Source organism: Perca flavescens, chromosome 20 (genome assembly GCF_004354835.1).
Source record: "Perca flavescens isolate YP-PL-M2 chromosome 20, PFLA_1.0, whole genome shotgun sequence".
NCBI classification, from domain to species: domain Eukaryota; kingdom Metazoa; phylum Chordata; class Actinopteri; order Perciformes; family Percidae; genus Perca; species Perca flavescens.
Genome location: NC_041350.1, coordinates 29,690,719 through 29,715,630, shown reverse-complemented (window position 1 = coordinate 29,715,630; position 24,912 = coordinate 29,690,719). Strand labels below are relative to the sequence as shown.

Here is a 24,912-nt window from a genome sequence, read left to right as displayed (position 1 = left end):
CAGTGACTGTACGGTTCACGTCAGATCTCTCTGGGAGGCGGATTTTGGGGAGACTATCTTGGACGATGTGTGGAATGGGATTTGGTCAGGCCCTGCAGGTTGCTTATTTACCAACAAAGCCAGGGAGATGCAATTTAGGGTCATACACAGGCTCCAAATCACACCGGTGAAATGCAATAGGTTTAACCCATTGCTCTCAAAATTCTGTAATAAATGTAAAATTTCTGAAGGTACATTATATTTGAGTGCCCCCTTATTAATGACTTCTGGGTCAAAATTTGTAAGGAAATTGATGTTATATTCAAGAAAGAGGGAGTAAGAACTAGCTCTTACTCCCATCAGCTGTATTCTGGGGTTAAATACTAAAGCTCTGGGTCTCCTCCAAACTAAGGCTGCTGGAGGTGCTTCTCTTTAAAGCAAGGAGATGCATTCTTCTTCTGTGGATCTCGGACTCTGTTCCCACAATTTCACAATGGACTCTGAGTGTGTTGGAACTTATCCCATTAGAAGCTATTATCTTCTGGCTCAGAGACATGCCTTTCCTTTTTTCAAAATCTGGGACCCCTTCTTGGACTAATTGGGGAGGATGGTGCACGGAACCTTCAGAGTGGCCTTTATGGTCTAGCATGGTCTGAGATCTCAAAGTTCAATTCTAGGTGACATACAATGGCCTAAATAACCCAATTTGACTGATTACGTTGAGTATGCCTCAAATGCACAAACCTTCTGTGTTTAGTTGTTTTATTTATTTTTATTTTATTTTTATTTTTGTCTTGGTTGTTTATTTTAAGGGGTTACAGGTGGGCTAAAATGAGGGCTTTGTTCTTTACTCAGTAGCTGTATTCCACATTTAACACATTTACCTCTCAGTGGTAACAGAACTTTTTTTGCTGCAGTAAGATGACAAAAACATCCAAACCCAGATGAAACAGGTGAGCACCTACCACACTTCATCATGCCCACTTCATAGCATTTACGTAGGCGGCAGGCCTGGCAGCTTTTACGTCGGTTCTTGTCGATAGTGCATTGATTTGTGGCGGGGCAGATGTAGTCGTTGTGTCCTAAGAAGGAAAGGAAAGACATACCGCACAATTATTTTCGATGGATAAGAAGTACGAATAGACTAGGGTTGAACATTTAATTGTTTTTTAAATGGAGATTTGAAAAAGAAAGCGATAAGACTATTATTAATCAAATGTGATTAATCAAATGTGTAATATTTATTTAATGTTTGGGGTAACATTTTTTATTCCTCTTATTATTATTATTATTATTATTATTATTATTACCGTTTTTTTCACAAGATAAATGCTGGAATAATATTACATATCACAGATTGTTTACAGAAATGTCCAATTTTCAGTGGATTTTCATTTATTTTTTATTACTTTATTTACCATGGGCTATTGAACTGCGTATCAAAAATTTCAGTTTACAGGAAAGTACAGTAATGATTTTTATTGGAATAGTTTATAATAACTTTAGCTTTTGTGATAAATGTACTGTAACTGTTCATTGTTCCACGCTTATTCATATCCATGTTCTCATCCTTGCATAAGAAAATAAGCAGTTTTGATGGTGTCTCGTGTTCTAATGCTCCATGACATGTTTTATCCGTTTTATAGTGAATATTGAACTTTAGCTGAACTAAACTTTTGAACTAACTTTTCTAGAAAAAAAAAAACGCAAATCAAAATCGTAATCGCAATATATGGCAGAAAAATCACAATTAGATTTTTTCCCCAAATCGTTCAACCCTAGAATAGAGGGTGAATAATCCTGGACAGAAAGACAGAAGTTGATACCTTGGATGCTCCTCTTGAAGAAAGCCTTGCAGCCCTCGCAGGACCACACACCGTAGTGGTACCCTGAGGCGTAGTCGTGGCACACGGCGCAGAAGTGCATGTCGGCCTTCCCCACAGCAGACGAACACAGGGAGGAGTTCACGCCTTCCACTCCCTCCCCTGGTCTCTTCCCCAGCGGCTTGTTGCAGCCGATGATGGAGCTGCGGGATGAAACAGACTGTGAAAAACGGGGGACAACTTGACATTTGGAAAATTTTTGCCTGTCATTCACCACCATCATGTCATTAGTCTTCCAATGGGTATTCTTTTGCCAAAAAAAGTCTCCACAGCCACATTTCAGTCAACTGGAAAATTGCATCCGAAAACTTCACAGGGTTCATGATTTAAACATAATGGGGTGTATAAATCTCCAGCATCCACGGCCGGTGCCATTTTGACTATCAACTGGTAGCACAGATGATTACTAATTATAAAGTATAACTACAGAGAAAGATATGGATCCTAAAGCAATTGTTGTGGTGAGAGTAATACATCCACTGGAATCAGTGCGTAAGAGTCAACTAGCTTGGGCTTCAGGCAGAAATTTTCAGCAGGGGGTCTGGGATCCCTATTGGGGGGGGGGTCCTCAGAGTTTCTGCAAGGGGGGCGGGGGCACCAAATCATTACTTAGTAGCAAATATAAATCAGTTTGTAGGGGGAAAAACCCATTGATGATAGGATTACTGGCCTATAGTAATCACTAAGGTACAGTTCATCCTAAGGATTCACTGTGCCACACATATATAGATAGATTAAAACATGATCTATAAAATCATGCCAACAATGATTGTTTTAATAGCTTAGTATTCTATTCACTAAAAAGGTATGCTTTAGACTGCCCACACATTATTGTAGGCCCAGTTTAATATGCAACTTCATTCTAAAAGTGTAGTAGTAGTAATAGTAGTAGTAGTAATAATAGTAGGGGATCCCTGATCCATCACTCTTTCAGTTAAAGTTCCCTTGGCTAAAAACCTTTTAAAGACCATGGTTCTAGAGAATGTAATGGTAAAAGGTTTTCAATTTCTAAACATTTTACCCTCTACTCTATCATCAGGTATTATTGCTATGCTCTGTCCATCCATGGATCAATGTCAAGACACCTACCTGTTGGCGTTGATGCTGTGGGTTTTGGGCTCCAGCCAGGCTGCATGTGGGCTGGGTTCATTGTAGACGAGCGGCTGAGAGCAACGCAGAGCCAGTGAGGGCATGTTGGGGTGGCTGTGGGAGGGCCAGAAAGCTGATGGGCTGAGGGAGGGGCACAGAGACGATGGGCTGTCAGTGACTGGCGGCCTGGCGTAGCTCAGCACAGATGGGCCGTAGAAGTTCAGAGGTCCGTGGTCGTGGTTGTACTCGTGGCTGCTGTTTGCGTACGGAGAGGGGATGCAGACGGGGTGGCTGTCCATGCCCAAAGGAGGGCTGTATACGGCGGGCAGGAGTCCAGGGGAGCTTGGCCGCTTGGAAGATTTGCTGGAGTCCACCTCCTGTAGCTGAAGCAGTGGTAACGTGTTAGGAACCAGCCCGGGGGAGGAGGCCATGTCAGGAGCAAGCTAGCGTGTATATGTCCACAGAGGTGATGAATATGATGATGCAGCTGGTTCCTCTTTAATTTTAGTCCATGTTCTAGCGAAGACAAGCCCTGTGGCAGAGGGGGAGATGTACTGTGTTACGGTAAATAAAACAATAGAGGCTACATCCCAAACACACAGGCAGCAGTCAACTCACCCACTCCCGCTAAGCACCAATTTGTCGGTTTGCAGGTAAAACATAAATTTGGTTGAAAAGTCTGATTTTTAGATGTCAGAGTACATTTCAATGTAAAGCAGGTCCTAATTACAGTGATGAGATACTTATTTATATAAATGAAGATGAAGAGCAAATAATTTTTTTTTAACCAAAATTAATTCACTCCTTCACACCTTCAAAAACTTTTCAGTTTGTGTATCAAAATGACCAGAGTTGCATTGTCCGTTGCTGATTGATCAATTGATTGATCGTGAATTGAACGTTTTTGTAAACAGGTAGCCTAATGTAGCTTTTTGTTATGCTAATGACCTGCACATGCACCTAACCCTAACTCAAACAGTGTGTTTTTAACCCCATGAATTGTTTTAGATTAGTTTAAACATTTAAACAAATCTAAAACAATAATGATAATTTAAAGTTTAGTACAATAAGTGCTAATAACATTCAATAACAAAATGTTCATCATTGTTTAAAATTGATTGTCATAATGTGACGTTGGGGTAATTTTTTTAAATCTTGCCGGGGGAGAGATCGAGATTGGGGTAGATCGTTGGAATCTTTGTCAAATTAACTCCCACTGACCGTCCTGTCCAGTGGCTCCTCCTAACCAAACCAGGTTTTTTTTAAAAAGGAGTTTTTCAAGTGATTTTCTATTATCTATTTATTATCTATTATCCCCCTTGTGCCCGTGCATGATGGCCCTATGTTTTAACCCAAACCTAACCCTCCTGAACAGGTTTTATAATCAGTCTAGAGTGTCTGTAAATCCTTAGTACATCTCCAAAAATTGTCAAATGTTCCCACAGACTTTAAGTAAAATGACGCACAGTTTACTTACTATGTCAAAGGTGAAGAGAACAGCTTTGTATTATTAACAGTGTATTTAAACTATGAACAGTTGTTACAGAGACAGAATATAAAAGCCTGTGTGACGTCACGCAGATTGCTAAATAAATAACACTGTAACCAAACTGTGCCAGAGAAGACATCAGCTGGTTAATCAGTGCAAGAATCAACAGCACAGCAGCCGGTAGCTCTGCACAGTGAACCTCAGACACCATGAATCACAATAGAAACACACAGCTGGATTGTCTGGGAGGTTTGGGGGTTTTACGTATCTTTTGCGATACGTTTCCCTTTATTTGATACTCTACAGCACTAAGAGAGAAGAAATTCTTGAGTACAGGATACAAAGTGTGCAAGAACTGTGAGAATCCACTTTCATCCATAGCACAAATGCTCTGAAGAGTTGACATAAAGCTATACATCTTGGCTTTAGCCCTAATTCACAACAGAGTGAAAATGTTAGCTAACATTAGCCACCATAAGCTACTGGTCATACCAGACCAAGTCAGGCGGTTACAGCAGTGCCTGGGTGTGTTGAACTGAGCAAAGGCAAGTTTTATTGCTTATGAATTCAACATTTATTTTGTAAAAAATAAAAAGGGATAAGGGATAGTTTGGATATTTAGAAGTGTGGCTCTATGAGCTAATTCTCCATAGTCAGTGTGTTAGCTATAGTAGATGACGGTCTGCACGCACCCATTTTGTTTGCAGGCAGGAGTATTGACACGGAAACGTCAACAGCTTGAGTTTCTCGAGATGCACTTCAATGCACCATGAGTTTATGAGGTGCCGTCGGTGTTGTTTCTCTATCTCCGACTCTCTAGTCCCATCTAGACTACTCTGGTTCTTTAGCTGCAGTTGTACATCCCGGTGGTTTATCAGTGTTTTAAGCCCCCAACGTCTCCTTCCAGGCAGCGCTGCCTGGAAGACACTAGGATTAGGCAATGGTTAGGGTTAGGTGCCTTGAAGTCAACAGTCGCAGCGCTGCCTGGAAGGAGATTGTTGGAATCCTATACAGCCACACTTTAGACTCTTTAACTTTCAGTATTTTAAGCAGCCAGCTACTAGCTATTAGTAGGCTAATGTTACCTGCTGCCATTCAGTCAGGTCCATACCGGTCGTATAGGCACCGGGTTTCCGTACCCAACCCTAGACAGGAGACACCATGCCAAACAGTTGCGAGGTCAATTACATGAACAGTCAACATGTGTATGACACGTCAGGTCAAAGTGGCATTGAGCAAAACAATGCAACCTTACCTGTTCATTCTGAATACAGGGAACGAGCACAATGTCCTAATTTAGGGGGTGGATCTCAAATATTTTCTAGAATCAAAACGTCATTAACAGGCCAACATGTTAGTCTATTCTAAAATGCTCCTTCAAATCCATCCTACAAATGCAGCCCTACAGCCTTCTTTAATCTTGTTTTGGACACATAGCAAGTCCAAACATGCTGTTGATCAGAGATTCACAGATACATTTTTGTAGATACAGCAGATATGATTTTCATTTAGTACACTTTGCCCTTCATGTGTTGATATTAAACATCACAGCTTGTACTGTAAATTCAGGTATCATGTAACTTTGTAAACCAGTTTTTATTTTCAGGGCAACTCTATAGTGACCTAGAAACGTTTGAGTCTGGGAGGCTGTATGGTTCAAGTTCAAGGGTTGAGTCAGCCTCGGAATTGGGATGCAGCCAATATCAACTCAGATAAACTGGTTTTTACCATCAGATAAGTAGGGATGCACTGATCCGACTTTTTCAGTCCCGATACCTGGGCTTTGTGTATCTGTCGATACCCGATACCGATCCGATACCGTTGCTGAATTAATAATAAACTGTATACCTTCCACCTCATACCTTCCTTCCACCATGTGGAAGAGACTAAAGGCACCAGACCTTCCTAACTAAACATTACTTTCCTAAGACAAAATAACATAGATGTAATGTATTGAATTCTTATTTATTTAAAAAAAACAATTGTGCATTAAAATTGAAAATATAATGTAATCAAACTTCTTAAAATAAATTTAAATAAATAATAATGGGCCTTCAATAATGGGCCATCTTTATATAGGTTTTTAATGGCTTATTGTACTGTCAGCAGTACATAGAATATCACAAAAACATGTTAATGTCATCATGTTTACTAAAAGCTTTCATTAAGGTTTGCTTGGCTCCACGACATTATACAATAACTTTATATGAAGGAGAATCCATGAAACCGTTACAGAAGCTAAACTATTTTTATTGTGCAAACTGCAAAGTAGTAAAATAAACTCAAATTGAATGAAGAGCGTACACATACAAAGAAATTTAACATTGTTTCCCTTTCAAAACCAAATAGTTGTACGCTAGTTGTATAACCACTACCTTGGCCACAGGTAAGTTAGGTTGTTGTAGTGTGGTTGTAGCGGGCGACTGAACGGAGCTCCGCTGTCAGCCTCCTTCGCTGTTTGAATAATGTTAGCAGGTTGGCGGACGTATTTCAGCAAGGCAAGACATCTTAAATCCAGTGTTTTAATCATTGCTCAGAACCCGTCTTTCTCAACTGTCTGTAGCGATCCCCGATCCAGCTACTTTTTCAATATCGGGCCGATATCCGATCCCAACATCGGATTGCTGCACCCCTACAGATAAGTCTGGAAGACACTGAGAATTGACTGACACCGATCATCTACAGAACAAATTGTACCATAACAGTCGGCTAACTATGGCATTTATTGGCAAGTATTTAGATAATGTGACTTAATTATACTCAAAATCCAGAACCTCCTGAACAATTAAAACAGTACACTTTTTTGTTTTTACTCAAAAAAAAAAAACTCCAAAAAGACTGCAACTGACAATAACTGGAATGGACACAGACCAACTTCCAACCCAATAATCCTCCAGTCCTCTAATAACTAATGTGAGTCCACATTTTAATCCTTGTTAGAATCACCATGAAAGAAGCAAAATTCCTTGCAACGAGGGGCTAAAATCAATTACCATTTATTTAAGGAACTTCAATAAGATGGTAGAGACTATCAGCTAAAGCTTCTTTTTTAGCTGAACTGAATTTTCCAGTCTGGATTTGTTGTTTCAAAAGAATTTGACTTTAATAGGCCTCTAACTGGCAGAGACGATTGTCCAGTTAGCCAGCCATTCATACGACAACAACAATGCAGGAATATTGTGTGTCTACTCATTATTCTGCCGTTACACTGGTTGGGAGTGACCATGGATAATGCTGTCAGTTTAATCCACTGATACACTAAATGAAAATGTTATTGTGCCCATGAAAATTTTACTTTTCAGAGCTAAACGTAACCAGATCAAGGTTTACAAAACAAGCAGCTACACAGGAGGAGGGGATTCTACTTCAGACTGGCTGTATGTCGGTAAATCAAACAGAGAAAAAAAAACAGACGCACAGTAATAGAAATAATTATGGTGAAACTAACTCCTGGTTGACATTTCACACCTGAATATCTTAGAATTGCCAGAATTAATATTCACAGCCTAGATTTACCTAAATTAAAATAAGTCTTTGATCAATGTTGCCTTGACAGCCTGAAGTTAAACATTTCACCAACCTGCACAATGAATCAAATTAGATCAAAATTATTTAAGAGCTCACTTACTTTTGCGGGCTGCGTGGCTCAACAGTCAGTCTTTTACCCAGTGACTATGTAAAAGAACTGTTTTGTCACAAAGACTAGCCGAAGTTTGAGCTTTGGACAGACCGGTGTTCATGGCAGCCTTCCATGGTAAACCACCAGGCAGGCAAGGGTCAAAGGGCACTATGTCAATGCAACTCTGTCTTTTATTCCACTCATTCATTCATATATTGCCTACATGGCTGCTTCTTTCTTTCTTAATTACTTTTTTTTTAATTTCCAATGAACAAAACTTGAGTTTTGCACAATACTCCATTCAAATATAGGGATGAACATGGGGACAAGCCTCCTGATGGACAGCAACAGGTGAAAGTTTCATGAATGTATAAATATTAAAATAAATTCCTCTGTAGTTCATCAACAACCAAATTGTATTCTGTAAAAGGATTTTAATTCAGTTTGGATTCTTAAAAGTAAGAAACCAAACTGAATTATGTTTCTTGTTCTCTTGTTTTATATTTAAATGCCACCCAAATGTTTAACCCAGGTTTTGAAATTAACTTTTTGTATCTTGGATACAGCCACTTAAAAGATTACCATTGTTTTTTTGAAGAAAAAAAAAACCTAGCAGCCACTTGGCTGGTGGCCATTGCCAATTTCCAGAGCTGTATAAAGTACTAGAGAACCATACTCAAGTAAAAGTACAAGTGCTCTATCAAAAAAGTGACTTGAGTAGAAGTAGAAGTGCTCTCTAAGCACCACACTTAAGTACTAAAGTACTAAACATTTTGTGTACTTAAGTATTGCAAGTAGTTTATTTTAAAATGTACTAATCAAGTACTGAAAGTAGAAGTACAAGTATTGTGTTATTTAGTTATTCAAGAAAGCAGTCAAAAGTTTGAATATAATAGTTTATATTATGTCAAATGTTTAGCCAGGCTGTAGCCAAAGGAATTAACAAATATTAATTATATTAAAAATAACAAATATTAACAAATACTGAAATAAAATGTACAATAATCACACTGTGCAAGTAAAATAAACATCTTCTCCAGCACATTAACGATTAAAGCTCCCAAAAACGTATCGCACACTATCTAGTAACATGTGTGATGTAGCTACAAAGTTAGCAAGCTAGCAACAACATCCAGATAAACTAGCAGCTTCACATCACAGGGTCAAACGGTTAACATTCAGGACTGACTGCAGACTGGAACAACTCCGGATTAGATTACTCTTCTGCAACAATAGCTAAATAGAAAGAGTACAAACTTACATCGTCTCTGACTTCTGAACGGGCAACTGTAATGAAAAGTAAGGCTGGGACTTCCGGTTTAAGCAAATGTGTGGATAGACGTTAAATCAGGAGCTCCCGGTGGATGAAGTGATAAAACATCGAAAAGCCGAAATTCAAACGCGCAACGAGAGAGGGGATGAGTAGTAAAAGGGAACAGACCAAAAAAGAAACGGAGAAGAAACAAAAAGACCGAGAGAAAATGGGAGATAGAAAAGGACACGACAAGTCAGATGCAGCTAAGGACGACATGTTAGCTAGCATGAAGGCTGGCTTTGACAACGTGTCTAAGCAGATTGGGACCATTAGCAAGGAAAACCGAAGAGAAATGAAAGACATTCAAGAGAGTGTTCAAAATCTGGGAAGTATATTGAGACAAGAAATAGCCACTTTTAAGGAAGAGATCGGTAATAGGCTTGAGGCCAATGACAGGGGTATGGAAGTGCAGGGCAGAGATATAGCAGACGTGCAAGAACGCGTGGCGGAGACCGAGGAGTGGAATGCAGATTTGAAGGAGACTCTGGCCTCTTCCCTCAAACAGCAAAAGAGGCTACAGGAGAAAGTAACTGACTTAGAAGGGAGATCGAGAAGGAACAATATTCGAGTTTGGGGAGTACCAGAGGGCACAGAGAAGGATTCGGTACCAGAGTTTATAGAGCGCTTGATTCGCAAGGAGCTTAAACTCGGGGAAGAGGCCAGTCTACAAATACAATGTGCACACAGAGCTCTGGCACCGAGACCAGCTCCAGACAAGAACCCCAGAGCGATCATTGTGAACTTCCTGCAGTACCAAATCAAGGAGGACATCCTCAAAAAGGCCTGGCAGACGAAAATCGAGATTGGGGGAAAGAGTGACGTTTGACCACGACTACCCAGCGGAGGTGGCTGCAAAGCGCCGTAGCTATGCGGGATTGAAGAGAGTTCTAAAGGGAGAAGGGATTAGGTTCCAGTCACCGCTAACGGCATTGAGAGTACACTGGCAAGGAGGCGTCAAGACCTACGGCAGTCCACAAGAAGCGGCACAGGCGATGAAGGAGAAGGGAATGAAGGTAGATGGACTGACAGAGGAACAACCAACGCTGGAGCAGCAGCTTGAGTCCGCTTTCAAGTGGCGCAAAGTTGGGGACGAGAACGACGTCGCTGGGAGAGCGAGAGGAACTGAAGCGGTTCACCAGGAAGAAATAAGCGGAGGCGAGAAGAAATTATATTTCTAGCCCATACCACGGAACAGGCACGAACCTTGGTATTTTCTGTTTGGATTCCTACTATTATTCTCAAAGATTATTTGGTTCCAGGCAGTTTTCTGAAAGTTACGTAAGTAGCCTGTAGGCATATTTATTTGGACAAAGGATTAGGGGAAACCCTAGCCCCTTTTTTTTTTTTTTTTTTTTTTTTTTTTTTTTTCTTTCGGAAGGGTTAGCCTACTTGTTTTTCTGAATTGGGTATTCTATTATATTGCATTTTTCATTATGTGGGATGGCTTGGACAGTGTGGGTAAAGATATATCCCTATATCTACCGTTTTTTGGCTTTAAAAGAAACATAAGGTTAATTAAGGCCGGGAGTGATGGTTGGAATATGTTGGACTTTCTTAGCGTGAACGGAGGACTTCAGCTTGGAGAGTTTTCCATCGCTAAGGGGGGCCCTCTTACGAGAGGATTTCCCCCCTCCCCACCAACAGGGGAAATGGGGAGAGATAAAGAACCCCAGTTTACCATGGGAGATTACTTTTTTGTTTACTATGGTGATGAACTATAATCTAGATACGACTAGTACAAAGAAGAATAGGACATGGCTTAATAAATATATGAATGCGCAACTGGTTGATTTGGGAATAACAGATGTTTGGAGAGACCAACATCCCTTGGAGAGAGACTACACGCACTATTCAGATCCACACCAAATGTATTCGAGGTTGGACTATTTCTTCATGACAAAGGGTAACATTTGGTGTGGATCTGAATAGTGCGTGTAGTCTCTCTCCAAGGATTGTTGGTCTCTCCAAACATCTATTATTCCCAAATCAACCAGTGCATAGAGTAGAGGACTGTCGAATAGGGATAGCAGATTTATCAGACCACAACGCAATCTACCTGACAATAAACTTAAACAAGAGAAGGAGGACTACAGTGTGGAGGATGAATGTGGGGGTATTGAATGACAAAGACCTGGTGGAAAGGACGAAAATGGATATAAATAGAAATATAAAGGAAAACGATAATGGGGAGGTAGACCCAACCATTCTTTGGGCTGCACTTAAGGCTGTCACTAGGGGAAATTTGATGGCACAGACAACACTTCGCAAGAAAACCAGACTAGCGAATTACCAGACACAAATTAGCCATTTAAAAGATTTGGAAAGAAAACATAATGCCACAAGTGACCCAGAGGTACTTAGACAAATGAAAGAAACAAAGAGTAAGATTGATAATATATTACTGTCAGAAGTGGAAAAGAAGGCTAGATTTGTTAAACAAACCTATTATGAGGGAGGCCCAAAGCAAGCAGATCATTGGCTAGACGTATAAGAAAACAGCAAGCACTGAACACCATATACAAAATTAGAGACCCCCAAACTAATGACTTACTTACTGAACCAGACGAAATAGAGAGAGTATTCAGGGATTATTACCAAAATGTATACACACAACCAGCAATGGCAGATGAACAGGATATGAGAAACTTCCTGGATAGGTTGGATCTGCCATCAATAGGGGAAAAGCAGAATACATTATTGACTGCAGACATCACAGAGGAGGAAATGTAAAGGGCGATCTCTAGGATTAAGAACAATAAATCCCCTGGCAGTGACGGATTCCCCTCAGAATTCTATAAAACCTTTAGACAAGAGCCCAGTACTGTTGGCCTCATTTATACACACAATTAAAGAAGGGAAGATCCCTCCTTCATGGAGGGAGGCCATTATTACAACCTTACCTAAAGAGGGCAAGGATAAAGAGCATTGTAACAGCTATAGACCAATATCAGTACTAAATGTAGACTACAAGATGTATAACTCAATAATCTCTAAAAGATTTGAGACATTCATGACTGACATTATAGACGAAGACCAGACCGGCTTTATAAAAGGCAGACAGACACAAGACAATATTAGGAGGATGATACACATTGTAGAAGAGATTCAATTCTATAATTAAGATGAATGTATTACCGAGGCTACTGTGCCTGTTCCAAACTCTGCCAGTAATGATACCACAGAAACAGTTTATAGAGTGGGATAGATGGATATCCAGGTTCATTTGGATGGGTAGGAGGCCAAGGATTCAATATAGCACCATGCAGCTCCCTAAAGACAAAGGGGGCATGGCAGTACCGAAACTGCAAGACTACTTCTATGCAGCACAGCTTAGGGCTGTAACTTGTTGGTGTAATAGAGAATATATAGCTAGATGGAAGGATATAGAAACGAAGGTAGAGGCTAGCCCAGTACAAATATTAATAACCAATAGGGAATTGTTTAAGAGGGAAGAGGGCTAGCTGGACCCAATAGTTAAATTCACAATGTGGATTTGGTATTTGGTAGTGAGAAAATATGGACTACAGACTGAAGCAAAGATTCTGAGGTGGATAACACATGACAAGAGATTCAAACCGGGAATCAGTGATTGGGGCTTTGAGAAATGGGCACATAAGGGTATTACAGCAATATGCACACTAGTTGAGAGGGGGGAAATGCTGAACTTTCAGGCTTTAAGGGAGAAATTTGATTTGGAGGCAAACAAACCGTTTAGATATTTTCAGGTGAGAGATTATTATTTAAAGGAAATAAAGTTAGACGGATCCAAAGAACAGAATATGATTATTAAATAATGATAAATGCATATGAAGGGAGAAAATGTAGTGCCATTTCAGCTCTATACCAAGCTCTAGGTGCCAGTGGGAATAATTCAACCACCTATTAGGCGGCTGCATATATGAAAAAAAAACACCTAACCTTAAAAAAATTCTAACAAAAGGTTTCTCAGCTGTTTTTTGTAGTATTAGGTGTCCTTAATAACATACTAAAAGTTTACCAAAGTTTGACCACTATAAAAGTGTAATTTTCAAGATGGCGTCCAAGATGGGCAGGAAGCCCTCAAAATATCCTAACTCCTTCATTATTGGACCTAGCCAAGTAATCTTGGTGTCTAACCACATGTTTTCTGGGTCTATGAATCCATTGGACTTGTCTAAATTGCACTGACATGATGACATACTTATGGAATACATTTTGTGAGATTACTGTAAGGTTTTATCTTTTTTGGGGTGAACCAGAGATGTAAACAATTTAGCCTATGTCATGTAACTCCTATTCAGTATGCGTTTTTGGACACATACCCTTTTTTTTGCTAAAACACAGACTTGACATTCAATGTAAAAGTTATTCCACCCAAAAGTAACTTAAATCACTTTTACCCCACACCACCACACTCCTCCTCCGTGTGGTGGGTAAAAAAAGAAAAATGTACACTACGGTCAAAAGTTTTAGAACACCCCAGTTTTTCCATGTTTTAATTGAAATTCATGCAGTTCAATGTCTTATTGTACTCTGAAATGAAAGAATAGAACAACTGAACAATTTAAGTTAAAAAAAGAAATCATGGAATCAATTTATAAACCAAAATGTAGTCTAAATTTTTGCCATATTTTGGCAGATATAACAGCTGAACACACTCGTGGCATTGTTTCTACAATGGAAATCAAATATTCTTCAGAAAGTTCTTCCCAACTCTGTTGCAGAAGTTCCCATAAATGTGTGGCACTTGTAGGTTGCTTTGCTTTCACTTTTCTGTCCAGTTCATCCCAAACCAGCTCAATGGGGTTTAAGTCTGGTGACTGTGCTGGCCCCCTCCATGTTTTTACCATCTTGTTCTTTTTTGCTAAGGTAGTTCTGGCATAGCTTGGACTTATGTTTTGGGTCATTATCTTGCTGTAGGATGAACCCCTGACCAACTAGGCCCATACCAGAGGGTACTGCATGGCGCTGCAAAATGCTGTGGTAGCCGTTTTGGTTCAGGGTGCCTTTCACTCTGTACAAATCACCGACCCTGGATCCAGCAAAATAGCCCCAGACCATCATGCTTCCTCCTCCATGTTTAACAGTTGATGTCACACACTGAGGAACCATCCTTTCGCCTACTCGACGGCGTACAAAAATCCTGCGTGATGAACCGAAGATTTCAAATTTTGATTCATCAGTCCATAACACCTTCTTCCAGTCTTCAGTAGTCCATTGACGATGTTTCTTGGCCCAGGCAAGCTTATTTTTCTTATTCTGACGTCTTAGCAATGGCTTTCTTGCTGCAACTCGACCTATCAAACCTGCAGCCTGAAGTCTTCTCTTTACAGTTGAAACTGAGACTTGCTTATTACGACCACTATTAAGCTGTGCTTGAAGCTGTTGTCCTGTGAGCCGCTTATCACGCAAGCTGTTGACTCTCAGAAACTTGTCTTCTGATTCGGTTGTGGCTTTGGGTCTTCCAGACCTCTTCCTGTCAGAGTTTGCCCCAGTTTCTAATTGCCTTTTGATGGTGAAGAATACTGTACTCACTGATACCTTGACTTTCTTCGCAATTTCTCCACAGGAAAGACCAACATTCTTAAGTGTTATGATGGTCTGTCTCTCTTCCATTGTTAATTTTCTTTTTCCCGCCATTTTTATAGCAACACACTACTTTCTGCAGTACAATACTGTTCATACAATGCTCACATGGGTACGGTACCACAGTGTGTTCCAACAATACTTTTATCCAAACAGAGGGGGTTGTAAGTAATCCAGACCAGTGTGAACACCTGGGGGAATTGGTAGCCCCAACTTTCAAAGCTTGATCAACCTCCATTGCTGCAGAACAGCTTTAAGTTGTTAACCCATTTCTTAAAATTCGGAACACATTATTTTTCAGTTTTGAGTAACCTTACTTATTTTTTTAACCTCAAGCAGTTCACTACTTACCTTTGGACCATTTCAAGCTATTAATTGGACTTGAACTGCTAAAATTTAAATAAAAAAACTAAAAAGATTGGGTGTTCTAAAACCTTTGACCGGTAGTGTATATTACAGCACAAATGTCTTATTCTCAGACACATGCTCAATGTCATTTTATGGGGGTGTCAAAAGAACATTAGAAAGATTTATAATACATGACAAAGGCCAACAATGTGAGTGTATTAAGAGAGGATGACATTGTTGGATTAGCTTGAGGAAAAAGTACACTCCAAATGCAATTTTGATCATGAGTCATATTGTTGTAAACCAAGACATTTTCCCCATTTGCTGTAAAAACTTAAGAGATGGCTCTGATGTGGTAGAGGTTCACCAGAAGGGAGCTGATGGCAGAAATGGCAGAAGTGGAATTATTACAGAAGGGGTGAGGACGATATCACTAGGAATGACAATTGAACAGGACAGACTTGTTGCATTGTGACCGAATGGAAGAACCTATAAGCTGTGAATGGAATGTTGATGTAATTATTTACTTTTATGTTTTGGGTGTATTATTGTACTTAAATGAAAAAAATCCAAATAAAAATCAAAGTTTAAAAAGAAAAGTAAGGCTGGGCGTATCGATCTAAATATCGATAGTATTGATACCAAGATGAGTATTGGTATCTGATCAATACTTTTGTTGCAGTTTCATATGTACATTACGTAATTAGCATACGTAACTAACGTAACCGTAACGAGTAACGATGCAGCACATAAAAGAAAATAAGCTATCGGAGTAAAAGTATTAGATCATCGAAAATATGTACTCAAGTAAAAGTGGAAGTAGGAGAAAAAAATAATACTCTGCGGTTATCACTTCTTTGGAATAAACAACAAATAAAGGTTAACTAAACTGGCTGAGTCATTAACGGGCCATCCACACAAAAACGTTTTTTTGTGCAAACGCACGTTTTGCATTGTTTGGGCCGAGCGTCCAAACGAAACTGCCTGAAAACGCACTTTTTTGAAACCTGGTCTCAGGGTGAAAAAAAAAACAAACAGAAAACTGCTCTCGTTTGGCTTCGTTTGGACGGTGAATACAAATCTGTATCGATGATGTCATCGCCACACCCCTCTTTTACACCCTCTCTTACCCACGGCCGCTGACGCACACAACTGCGGTGAAGCTAAGCGAGCATACTGTATCCCATCTCCATGGTCAAACCAGCTCACTTCATCTAAATACTGTGTCTCTGCTCCCTGACCCTTCCCTCTGGATTCTACACAAGATACAGTATATTGCTAACGTTATGTAGCTAACGCTAAACATCACTAAAGTAGCTGACCGCTCGAGCAGCAAGTTAACGTTAGCTGCTATGGCTATTTGTTATAAAGTGGAAGTAGACAACTTATCAACTAGCTAGCTAATCTGTCTGCTTATCAACTCCTTGAACGGATTATAGTAACTTTTACCACGGCTTATTGTAGAAAGGCTACTGCAAGAAAAACGTATAGATTATTAAAAAGACATCATTCATGGATCATTGATGTTTGTTTGACTGCCGATGTTAGAGCTAGCTAACGTTAGCGCGCCTACGTTAGCTCGCTGCAATCATGCAAAATAAAAAGCAATCCAACAGCACATTATACAGTGTAAACAAAGACAAGTTTTCTTGCGGCGGCCTTTATAAAATGAGCAGTGGTGAAAGTTATTATAGTCCACAGATGTATTAAGAGAACGTTATAATCTAGTCATGTTATGATGGGAAGTGGAAGTGACTATGCTCTTCTTCTCTGTTTTTTGGTGAATTTCTGTAGCAGAAACAGCGCCGCCTATAGGCCTGGCATATGAAGTAGCATGTTGAGTCATATACAGATGGATTCGTTTGGACGCAACTATTCTTGAAACGAATCCAGGGAAGACAGATAAAAAAAAAAAAGATTGTTTTGGTACGTGTGGACGTGGCCTAAATCTGATATATTTGTGCTGCTGTGCTTTGCCATAGGCTGAGAGTTGCCGATTTGGCTTTGTTTATCCTTGCTGTAGAGAGCTCAAGCATAACAATGTCTAGAAAATACACTAACCACTGTTTTATACAAAGCAAGTGAGGGGAGAGCCACCGTTGAGCTGTCATTTTCTTGGTTGCAGTTGAGCCGGGTAGCCAAATTTTCCTCTGTATCTCATACCAGAACTCATGCACCTGTTCACACTCCAAGACCATAAGTAGGAAAAGTTCCAGTTTGTTCAGGTTGACAGAACGTACAATAGGGAGTGGTAATGGATTTAGAGACGTATCTCTTCTGGGGAGTCCAATATGTCCTATGGCATATGTTGTATGAAAATGTTGTCCCAAACTGCCTCCCAATTAATTGTGTTCCCCTCAGGGCTCAGCTCTCACTCCCATTTCTTTACCATTTGGAGCGCTCCTATGGATACTTGCATCAGTCTAACATAAATCTTGGACACTAATCCTCTCACAAACAAACAAACAAACAAACAAACAAACAAACAATAAATCAATCAACCAACCGACCATTTAATGACTGGGTGCGCCTATGGTATTCCATAACATTTTAGGGCTGATCTTAAGCAAAGATAAAAGGATGTCCTGGGAACCTCAAAAGTAGCTCTCAGGTCTTCTAAACTCACCATACCTTTCTCATTGAATAACTGGTCTAGAGTATAAATACCTCTGTCACTCCACTGCTTACAAACAAAGGATTTGTTACCAGACAATAAGTGTGTATTGTGCCATATTGGTGTAGTGTAGGTGCTCCTCCACCTGTTTAAAGTTGGCCAATGTGTTGGTGATAATAGGGCCATAGGTTAGCATACACCTTTTTGGACACACACATGCAAGGTCTTGCAGTCTTAGGGCCCTATTTTAATGATCTGAAACGCAAGTATCAAATGTGAAACGCAAGTAGCTTTCTGTGCGGATCTCGAGCGCTGTTGCTATGATACCGGCGGGATAAATGACTCTTGCGCCTGACGCAAATCTAAAATGGGTTGGTCTGAAGTAGCTAGGTGTAGTTTGGGCGTAACGTGCAATAAACCCATCAGAGCGTCATCTCACATTCCCTTTAAGAGCAGGCGCGCTTGGCGGATTGCTATTTTGACGGCGGATTTGCTTGGTGCACGCCAGCGGGAGCTGTCCGGGATGCGGCAAAGTAATAAATGCCCTTCTTGACTGGGTGGCGTGGTTGCTCAAGCGCATCTCCTCAAGTCTGGAGAGGATTACTGCAGCCATGGAGCGTGGGCCTCCAAAATGCACCACTTGCTCCTGTTGTGCCCCTTCCTCCTCCCCCCACTCCATCTCCGTCCACCCGCTCCACCAGGAGCGCATTGCCACTCCCGGACCAGATCCCGCCGGAGTGTCCAATCCCACAGTTCAACATCACGTCTCCTTAAGTCTTTTAATATTTCCTCATTTATGTCATCAACACATCCATGATTCATGGAAATGTTGTGTAAAACACAACAAGCCACAAAGAATGCTGCGACTTTTTGAGGACTGTACTGTAAAGTGCCTCCTGACCGATCCAAAAACCTGAAGAGCATTTTCAGTAATATTTTTCCGTAATTATGTATGGTTTGCAAAAATGGGAACTGCTGCGTCCGTGTGAAGCAAAGTGTATGTGGTTGTGCGCACGCTACATTATGGCCAAGCATGCACCCCTAAAATAGCATCTGAATAACACGCAACTGACTTTAGACTAGGTTTTTCCTGGTCTTTGGCGGAATTGTTTTCCAAAACCGCAAAATAGCACCAGAAAATGTTTGCGCCTGAACACGCCTCGTCTTTTCACTGAAGCACCCCCGGGAGCGCAAATACATTCCCTAATTTACCGATGTGCGTCTGTGGAGGGAAAAGTCTGCTGTGCGTCGGGTGCAAAATAGGAATGATACATGCGTCGGTGTACAAAGGCAATTGTGCTCAGTGTAAGATAGGGCCCTTAGACTTCCAGTGAGGTTTTGCTCTCTCTCTCCATGGAACTGTAGATCCACACTATGAGGGCCTGTAGCTGAAAGGCCCTGTGATACATTTTAAAGTTTGGGAGGGCCAGGCCTCCCGTGTTTGTGGTACGTTGCAGGATAGAGTATTTTAGCTTAGGTTGTTTATTGTTCCAAATATACTGCTGAATTAAAGTATCCAGTTTCTTCAAGAAATATATTGGTAGGGGTAAGGGGATCATTGTATTTAAGAAATTCACACGGGGAACTATGTTCATTTTAACAACAGCAATCCTGGACCGTAGAGATGCCGGGAGTGCAGATCACTTGGCCAGATCCCTTTGAACATGTCCTGGACAACTCTCTATAGCGATGCGTGTATGATGATGCCCAAATATGTAATTTTGCTTTGGGTTGTATTGTAACACTAATGCCTGTTGTTCAATAAAAGATTAGATTTATTCCACTTAATTTTATAGCCGGAGATTGGGGGCACATCCCTATCTGTAAGATACATGGCCACATCAAATGCAGCTCGCGTAAACTCTAGCCCACAATTGCTCCTCCTGTCTAAAGTCACAGGTATGTTGAAAAAGGTCTGGTGAACTCTTCTGCTAAACATGAACGTTGTTCCAAAAACCCTAGAACTAGGTCTCAACCACCTATCAGATTCTGAAATAAGCTATGTGAAAAACACACCAACCTAGTTGGAGTAACAAACACATTATAAGCTGAACAGTCAGCATTTATCAGGTTCTTTCAGTCTGGTAAAATGTTCCTTTAAAGCTTGGTTCCAAAACTTACATACAGTGCCCTTGAGTCAAACTTAGCACAGTAGGCCAGATCCTGCTAGTCCATAGCCGCCGAGTCAGCCAGCTCCGGCCCCGCCGTCGGCTCCAGCACCAGACACGACCCCCCCTGCGTGAGCATCCCGCTGTCCTCTGGCTCCAACGTCAGCTCCAGACCCCGCCATGGAGCAGCCAGCGTGGATGGTGCGTCGTCCTTCGCAACCAACTCCCGACAGAAAACGTCCGCATCCCTGCATTTCAAGCTGAGGTGTTGCAGCGAGGTATCAATTTCTGTTAGCGCTCTCTTTACTGCATTGTGGACCGCTAATTCAAGCACACCTTGTTGTTTCTCCAAGACCTGAGCGATAAAGCCCTCCATGTTTAGGGCTGCGCTATTATCAGTTGCTATGTTAGCCGCCGCCATGTTAGCAGATTCCTGTTTCTGAGTAGATAGCTTAGACGACAACGAGACCTGGAATAGGAATAGACCTGGTTTTTCAATGAGATACGGAGGTGGGTCAGGAGCTCTAGCCTTTAGCAACCATTGCGGTTGTTGGTCACGTAACTTCTCTCCAAATAAAACTAATCTTTTGAAAGTGTGATGTTTTATACATTTTCAAGAAAAGCAAAGGCCTTCATTACCCATTAACCTGTATAGAAATGTTTGTTTTCTCAAAAGGGGTTTCAGTCACTATTTGGCCTCTCATTGGATAATTTACCTAGCATCTATACTGTACTACTGCACAAGGAAGTGTTGAGATGCTTCATGTAGGCCAAAACTGTAAATAAATATACCAGCAGTAGGAAACAGTGTGTGGGGTACATACTCCGGTGTGCAGCGGTATTCTTCAGTTGGGGAATTTTTAGTCTCTGAAAAGGCCCCGATCCTACTGTTAAAAAAACTGAGATTACTTCAATTGACTGGTTTAAAAACGAAAAAAAAAGACTGGTCTTCGTGATTACATGATTACATTTGCTCTAGGGATGTAACAATTACCAGTCTAACGGTAAACCACGGTAAAAATGTTGATAACAATTACCGTTTTCATTTAAAAATTATCATCACGGTGGATTACCACGGTGTGGAAACCGCGTGACAAAGCTTAATCCGAGTCTCCTGAAGTTGCCGCGCGGGCGCACTGCGTAGCCTACAGTGCGTTTCTTGAAGCTGGAATCATGGCGGAAGGAGGAGATGACAGTGCTCAGGACATTTATCAGCCTTGTATAAAAGGCCATAGTAACACTTGCTCTCTCTCCTGAGATGAGTGACCAATCAGTGACGAGAGTCATCACTTTGGTCTCCTGCCAATCACTCAAGCTCAGACAGGAGAAGGGGACAGATACAGTAGCTGTAAACAGACTTTTTTTCTTTAGCATTCCTTTCCCGTTTTCGGACTTGTTGAAGTGATGTGTGTAGCCCAGAACGTAAGTTAAAACTATTCTGTAAACAGTCATGGGTTTTACTGCCTCGTTATCTGTGTAAATGTTAAAGCTACGTTTATTCATATTTCAGTAAGTGTTCTGCTACGATGTGGATAAGTTTAGCCCGTGTTACGATATGACATTTATTTAGAGTGAGAGGGATACTGTATATTATCGCCTTGATAATATTGCTGTTGCTGTGTTTTTTATTGCATAGCTGATAGATGTGCAGATTGTTTAATATTACTTGTGCAGCCACGTGTTGATATTCAGGTTGTGTTAGGGCAATTTGCTAGCAATGTGCAATGCCAGTAAGCAGACTAGTGCTGTGGAGCCATGTGCTTAGCTATTAAAAGATGTATTACATTGTTTGCTCCGTTATGGATATGTGTGCTGTAATAGATGTGGCTTATTCTCAGTTTTTGTTTCTGAGCAACAGGTTACATTTATGTTATTACAGAGAATTAATGTAATTCTTAGTATTGTTTCTTGTTATATGCTGGTGGCTATAACATTTAGTTTTGGTAAATAATGTTTATAGTAAGTCATATGCTTATTAATGTGCATTATTATTTGCTTATATTTCAGAACCACATCCAACTTCACATCTCTGGTTCAAGTTCTTACCGGGCACCCTACAGCTGTTTCAGTAGCCAGTTTTCAATATTTTTTTTACAAGTCTATTGCCTATATTTTTGTAATATAATAAACACTGTTACACTTTTTTTAAACTATTTCAGCTTGTGGATCAGTGCTTTCTGAACATATTGAACATACTTTTAAAAATAACGCGATAATACTGAAAACTGTGATAATTTTGGTCACTATAACCGCAAGGTAAAATTTTCATACCGTTACATCCCTAATTTGCTCAAACACTTCTTCTCTTGCTTGGTTATATTTATTTCAAAAACAAGGGACAAATGTGGCCGGGTTGTCCGTGGGTAGAGCAGGCACACATATCCTTGGAGGTTTATGCTTCGACGCGGAGGTCCAGGGTTCGAAGCTGACCTGTGACGATTTCCTGCATGTCTCCCCCCTCTCTCATCTAGCTGTCCTGTCAAAATAATGTCGGAAAAGCCCAAAATAATCATCTTAAAAAACCAAAATAAAAATGGACAAATCGACTCCATCATTGGGAAATGGCAATATTAAATAATGTCTCGTGTAATCCTTCATCAAGTCTTTTTACTGAATTGGGCCAACCCTACAAGTTTGATTTGATGAACATTTTCTGGTTCCAGCTTTTTTGAAGTTAAGATTGCTGTTTTTTACGCCTTAGACTAGACTAAACAGTGAATCAATGAATGAATAAAAAAAAAAAATTGATAGATTAACAATTAAAGTCATCGTTTGTTGCTGCCCTACACTCCGCCTCAACCTCCTAAATGTGTTGTGGTTTTGTTATTTTATAATCCAGTCTGTAGATAGACACAAGGCCCGACTACTTCAACCCCAACAAAGGTTGCTTTCTGCGTATACACTTAATATGTGTTATTATTAATAAATGTAAGTATTGATAAATGTAAGTTTTTCTACACATTTTCTGCACATTTACATTGTTCTGAAAATGAGAATAACAGTAGGTCTGATAAATGATGGGATGTTTTTCAGTTATTGACACTAGGAGTTACAACATTTTAAGTACATGAATTTCAACATCAAGTCCAAATATGTTGTAATAAACTGGCACACCATGAACAACAATGAAAAACCTGGAACACCCTGCATAGTCCAGTCAAAGAAAAAGTCCATCCAGGACCCTGCACTGTTTTTTTACATCTCATAATAATGGGATCTCTCGCATTTCAATACCGTTTGACCACAAATGTAGCTCAGGTCTGCCACATACGGAAAGACAGAAGATAAAAAGGTGACAGTCTGTCTTCACTAACACAAACATCACAAACAACTTTGTTGGTGCTGCACACACAACCATATCAGTTTCAACACATCCATGTGAAAGGTTCCTGAGGGCACACATTGCTATTAGGCTTTAACAAAGCATGAGTCGGTAACAAGAAATATCAGGAGCGAGTTGCACGAAACAAGAAATGAATGAAAATACAATGTGTTTCTCTGAAGAGCATAGTTTGCGGGCCAGTATATTAAAATCCTGTTTATTTCTGGTGTATAAAAGGGAGTGTGGAGCTCTTAGGACAAGGCTCCCAGCCAGCAACACATGTACAAAGACCCCCCAGCAAAACCATTAGCCAGCTCCAACTCTCCCATTCTCTCAGCCACACAAAGGCAACAAGGAGCTGCTGGAGGAGAGTTGTGTTGAGTTGAAGAGGTGGACAGATTACATGGTAGCGGGACAGAGCTGCTCCTGGCTCCCAGAGGAGCCCAACACCCAGAAGCAGGGCTAGAAGGGCGCTCAAAAAGCGATGCTTGGTCATCCTTGTCAATTTGTTATTGATGCAAAAAGTCTCCTTTAGCACCATATTGCACCACTCATGCACACACACACACACTTGTATTCGTTTTAAACAAATTGTATACCCGAATACAATACACATTTTCTATAGGCTCAGTCTGCCACTTTTAAAAAGAAATGATTCCAGTGCTGGTTCCATGGTATCAGAATTTTGGATAGTCACCATGGAAACATAAATTTGTCATGTGACAAGGACTGGAAAGATTAGCAGAACAGGCAGCGGAGTGACAGTACTGTGATTTAATGGAAATCACAATTTTCAGATTGACATCGCTCTAGCCCAATGCATTGGGGGGGGGGGATAAAATTTCTGCGCAACCCGTTCTCACTCCCAACTTGTTTTTCAAGATGCGTTTACAACTCAGACATTGTTTAAATTCATTACATTTTTATATCGACAGTATGATCAAGATTAACGTAAAAATTGGTCAGAGTTCTCCTTTTAAGAGAGACAATGGTGGCGACAAAGGCCTAAAATCGGCGTAAGGAGGTTGGTTGGGTTGGTGGATGGGTCAAACAACACAGTACTTTCACACAGGAGACCGGGGTTCCTGTCCCGTTCGTGTCCCACGTTTAACTGAAACGTACATTTTGTAACTCCACCCACCATCTTTTCCTAATCATAAATGTCCCATTCTCGTGCCGCATGCCATTTAAATGTACGTCCCGACCCAGAGCATCAGAATATAACGCCACGAGTCCTGACAAAGCACGTCGAAATATGACATCAAAGGGCTAGACGCGAGTCCCGAGAGTTTTAAATAGTGATGCCAAAGGGTGGCCGGGGTTGGCTCGGTTGGTAGAGTGGGCTCACATTTACATTCATGCCTTGACGCAGAGGTCCAGGGTTTGAGTCCAACCTGTGACAATTTCCTGCATGGTTTTCCCACTCTCTCTCCCCTTTCTCACCCTACTGCCCATTAAAGGCTGAAAAGCCCCAACAAATAATCTTAAAAAAAGAAAATAGTGATGCTATGAGTCCCGACCAAGCGTCATAATACGGCGCCAAAGGGCTAGACAGAGAGTGTCAAATAGGGACGCCAAGAA

The 24,912-nt window shown here is 40.7% G+C and overlaps 1 protein-coding gene across 1 annotated transcript in view; it reads right to left on the bottom strand.

Annotated features, from left to right (window-relative positions):
- The window catches only part of esr2b (estrogen receptor 2b), a 65,255-nt gene that overhangs the window by 27,579 nt on the left and 12,764 nt on the right, over positions 1-24,912 (bottom strand). The window contains exons 2-4 of the mRNA XM_028565064.1: positions 2,952-3,483; positions 1,806-2,005; positions 945-1,061 (exon numbers count right to left, since the gene is read on the bottom strand). Of these exons, the coding sequence (XP_028420865.1) occupies positions 945-1,061; positions 1,806-2,005; positions 2,952-3,382 (748 nt within the window). The 5' untranslated portion in view covers positions 3,383-3,483. The remainder of the gene's footprint in view (positions 1-944; positions 1,062-1,805; positions 2,006-2,951; positions 3,484-24,912) is intronic.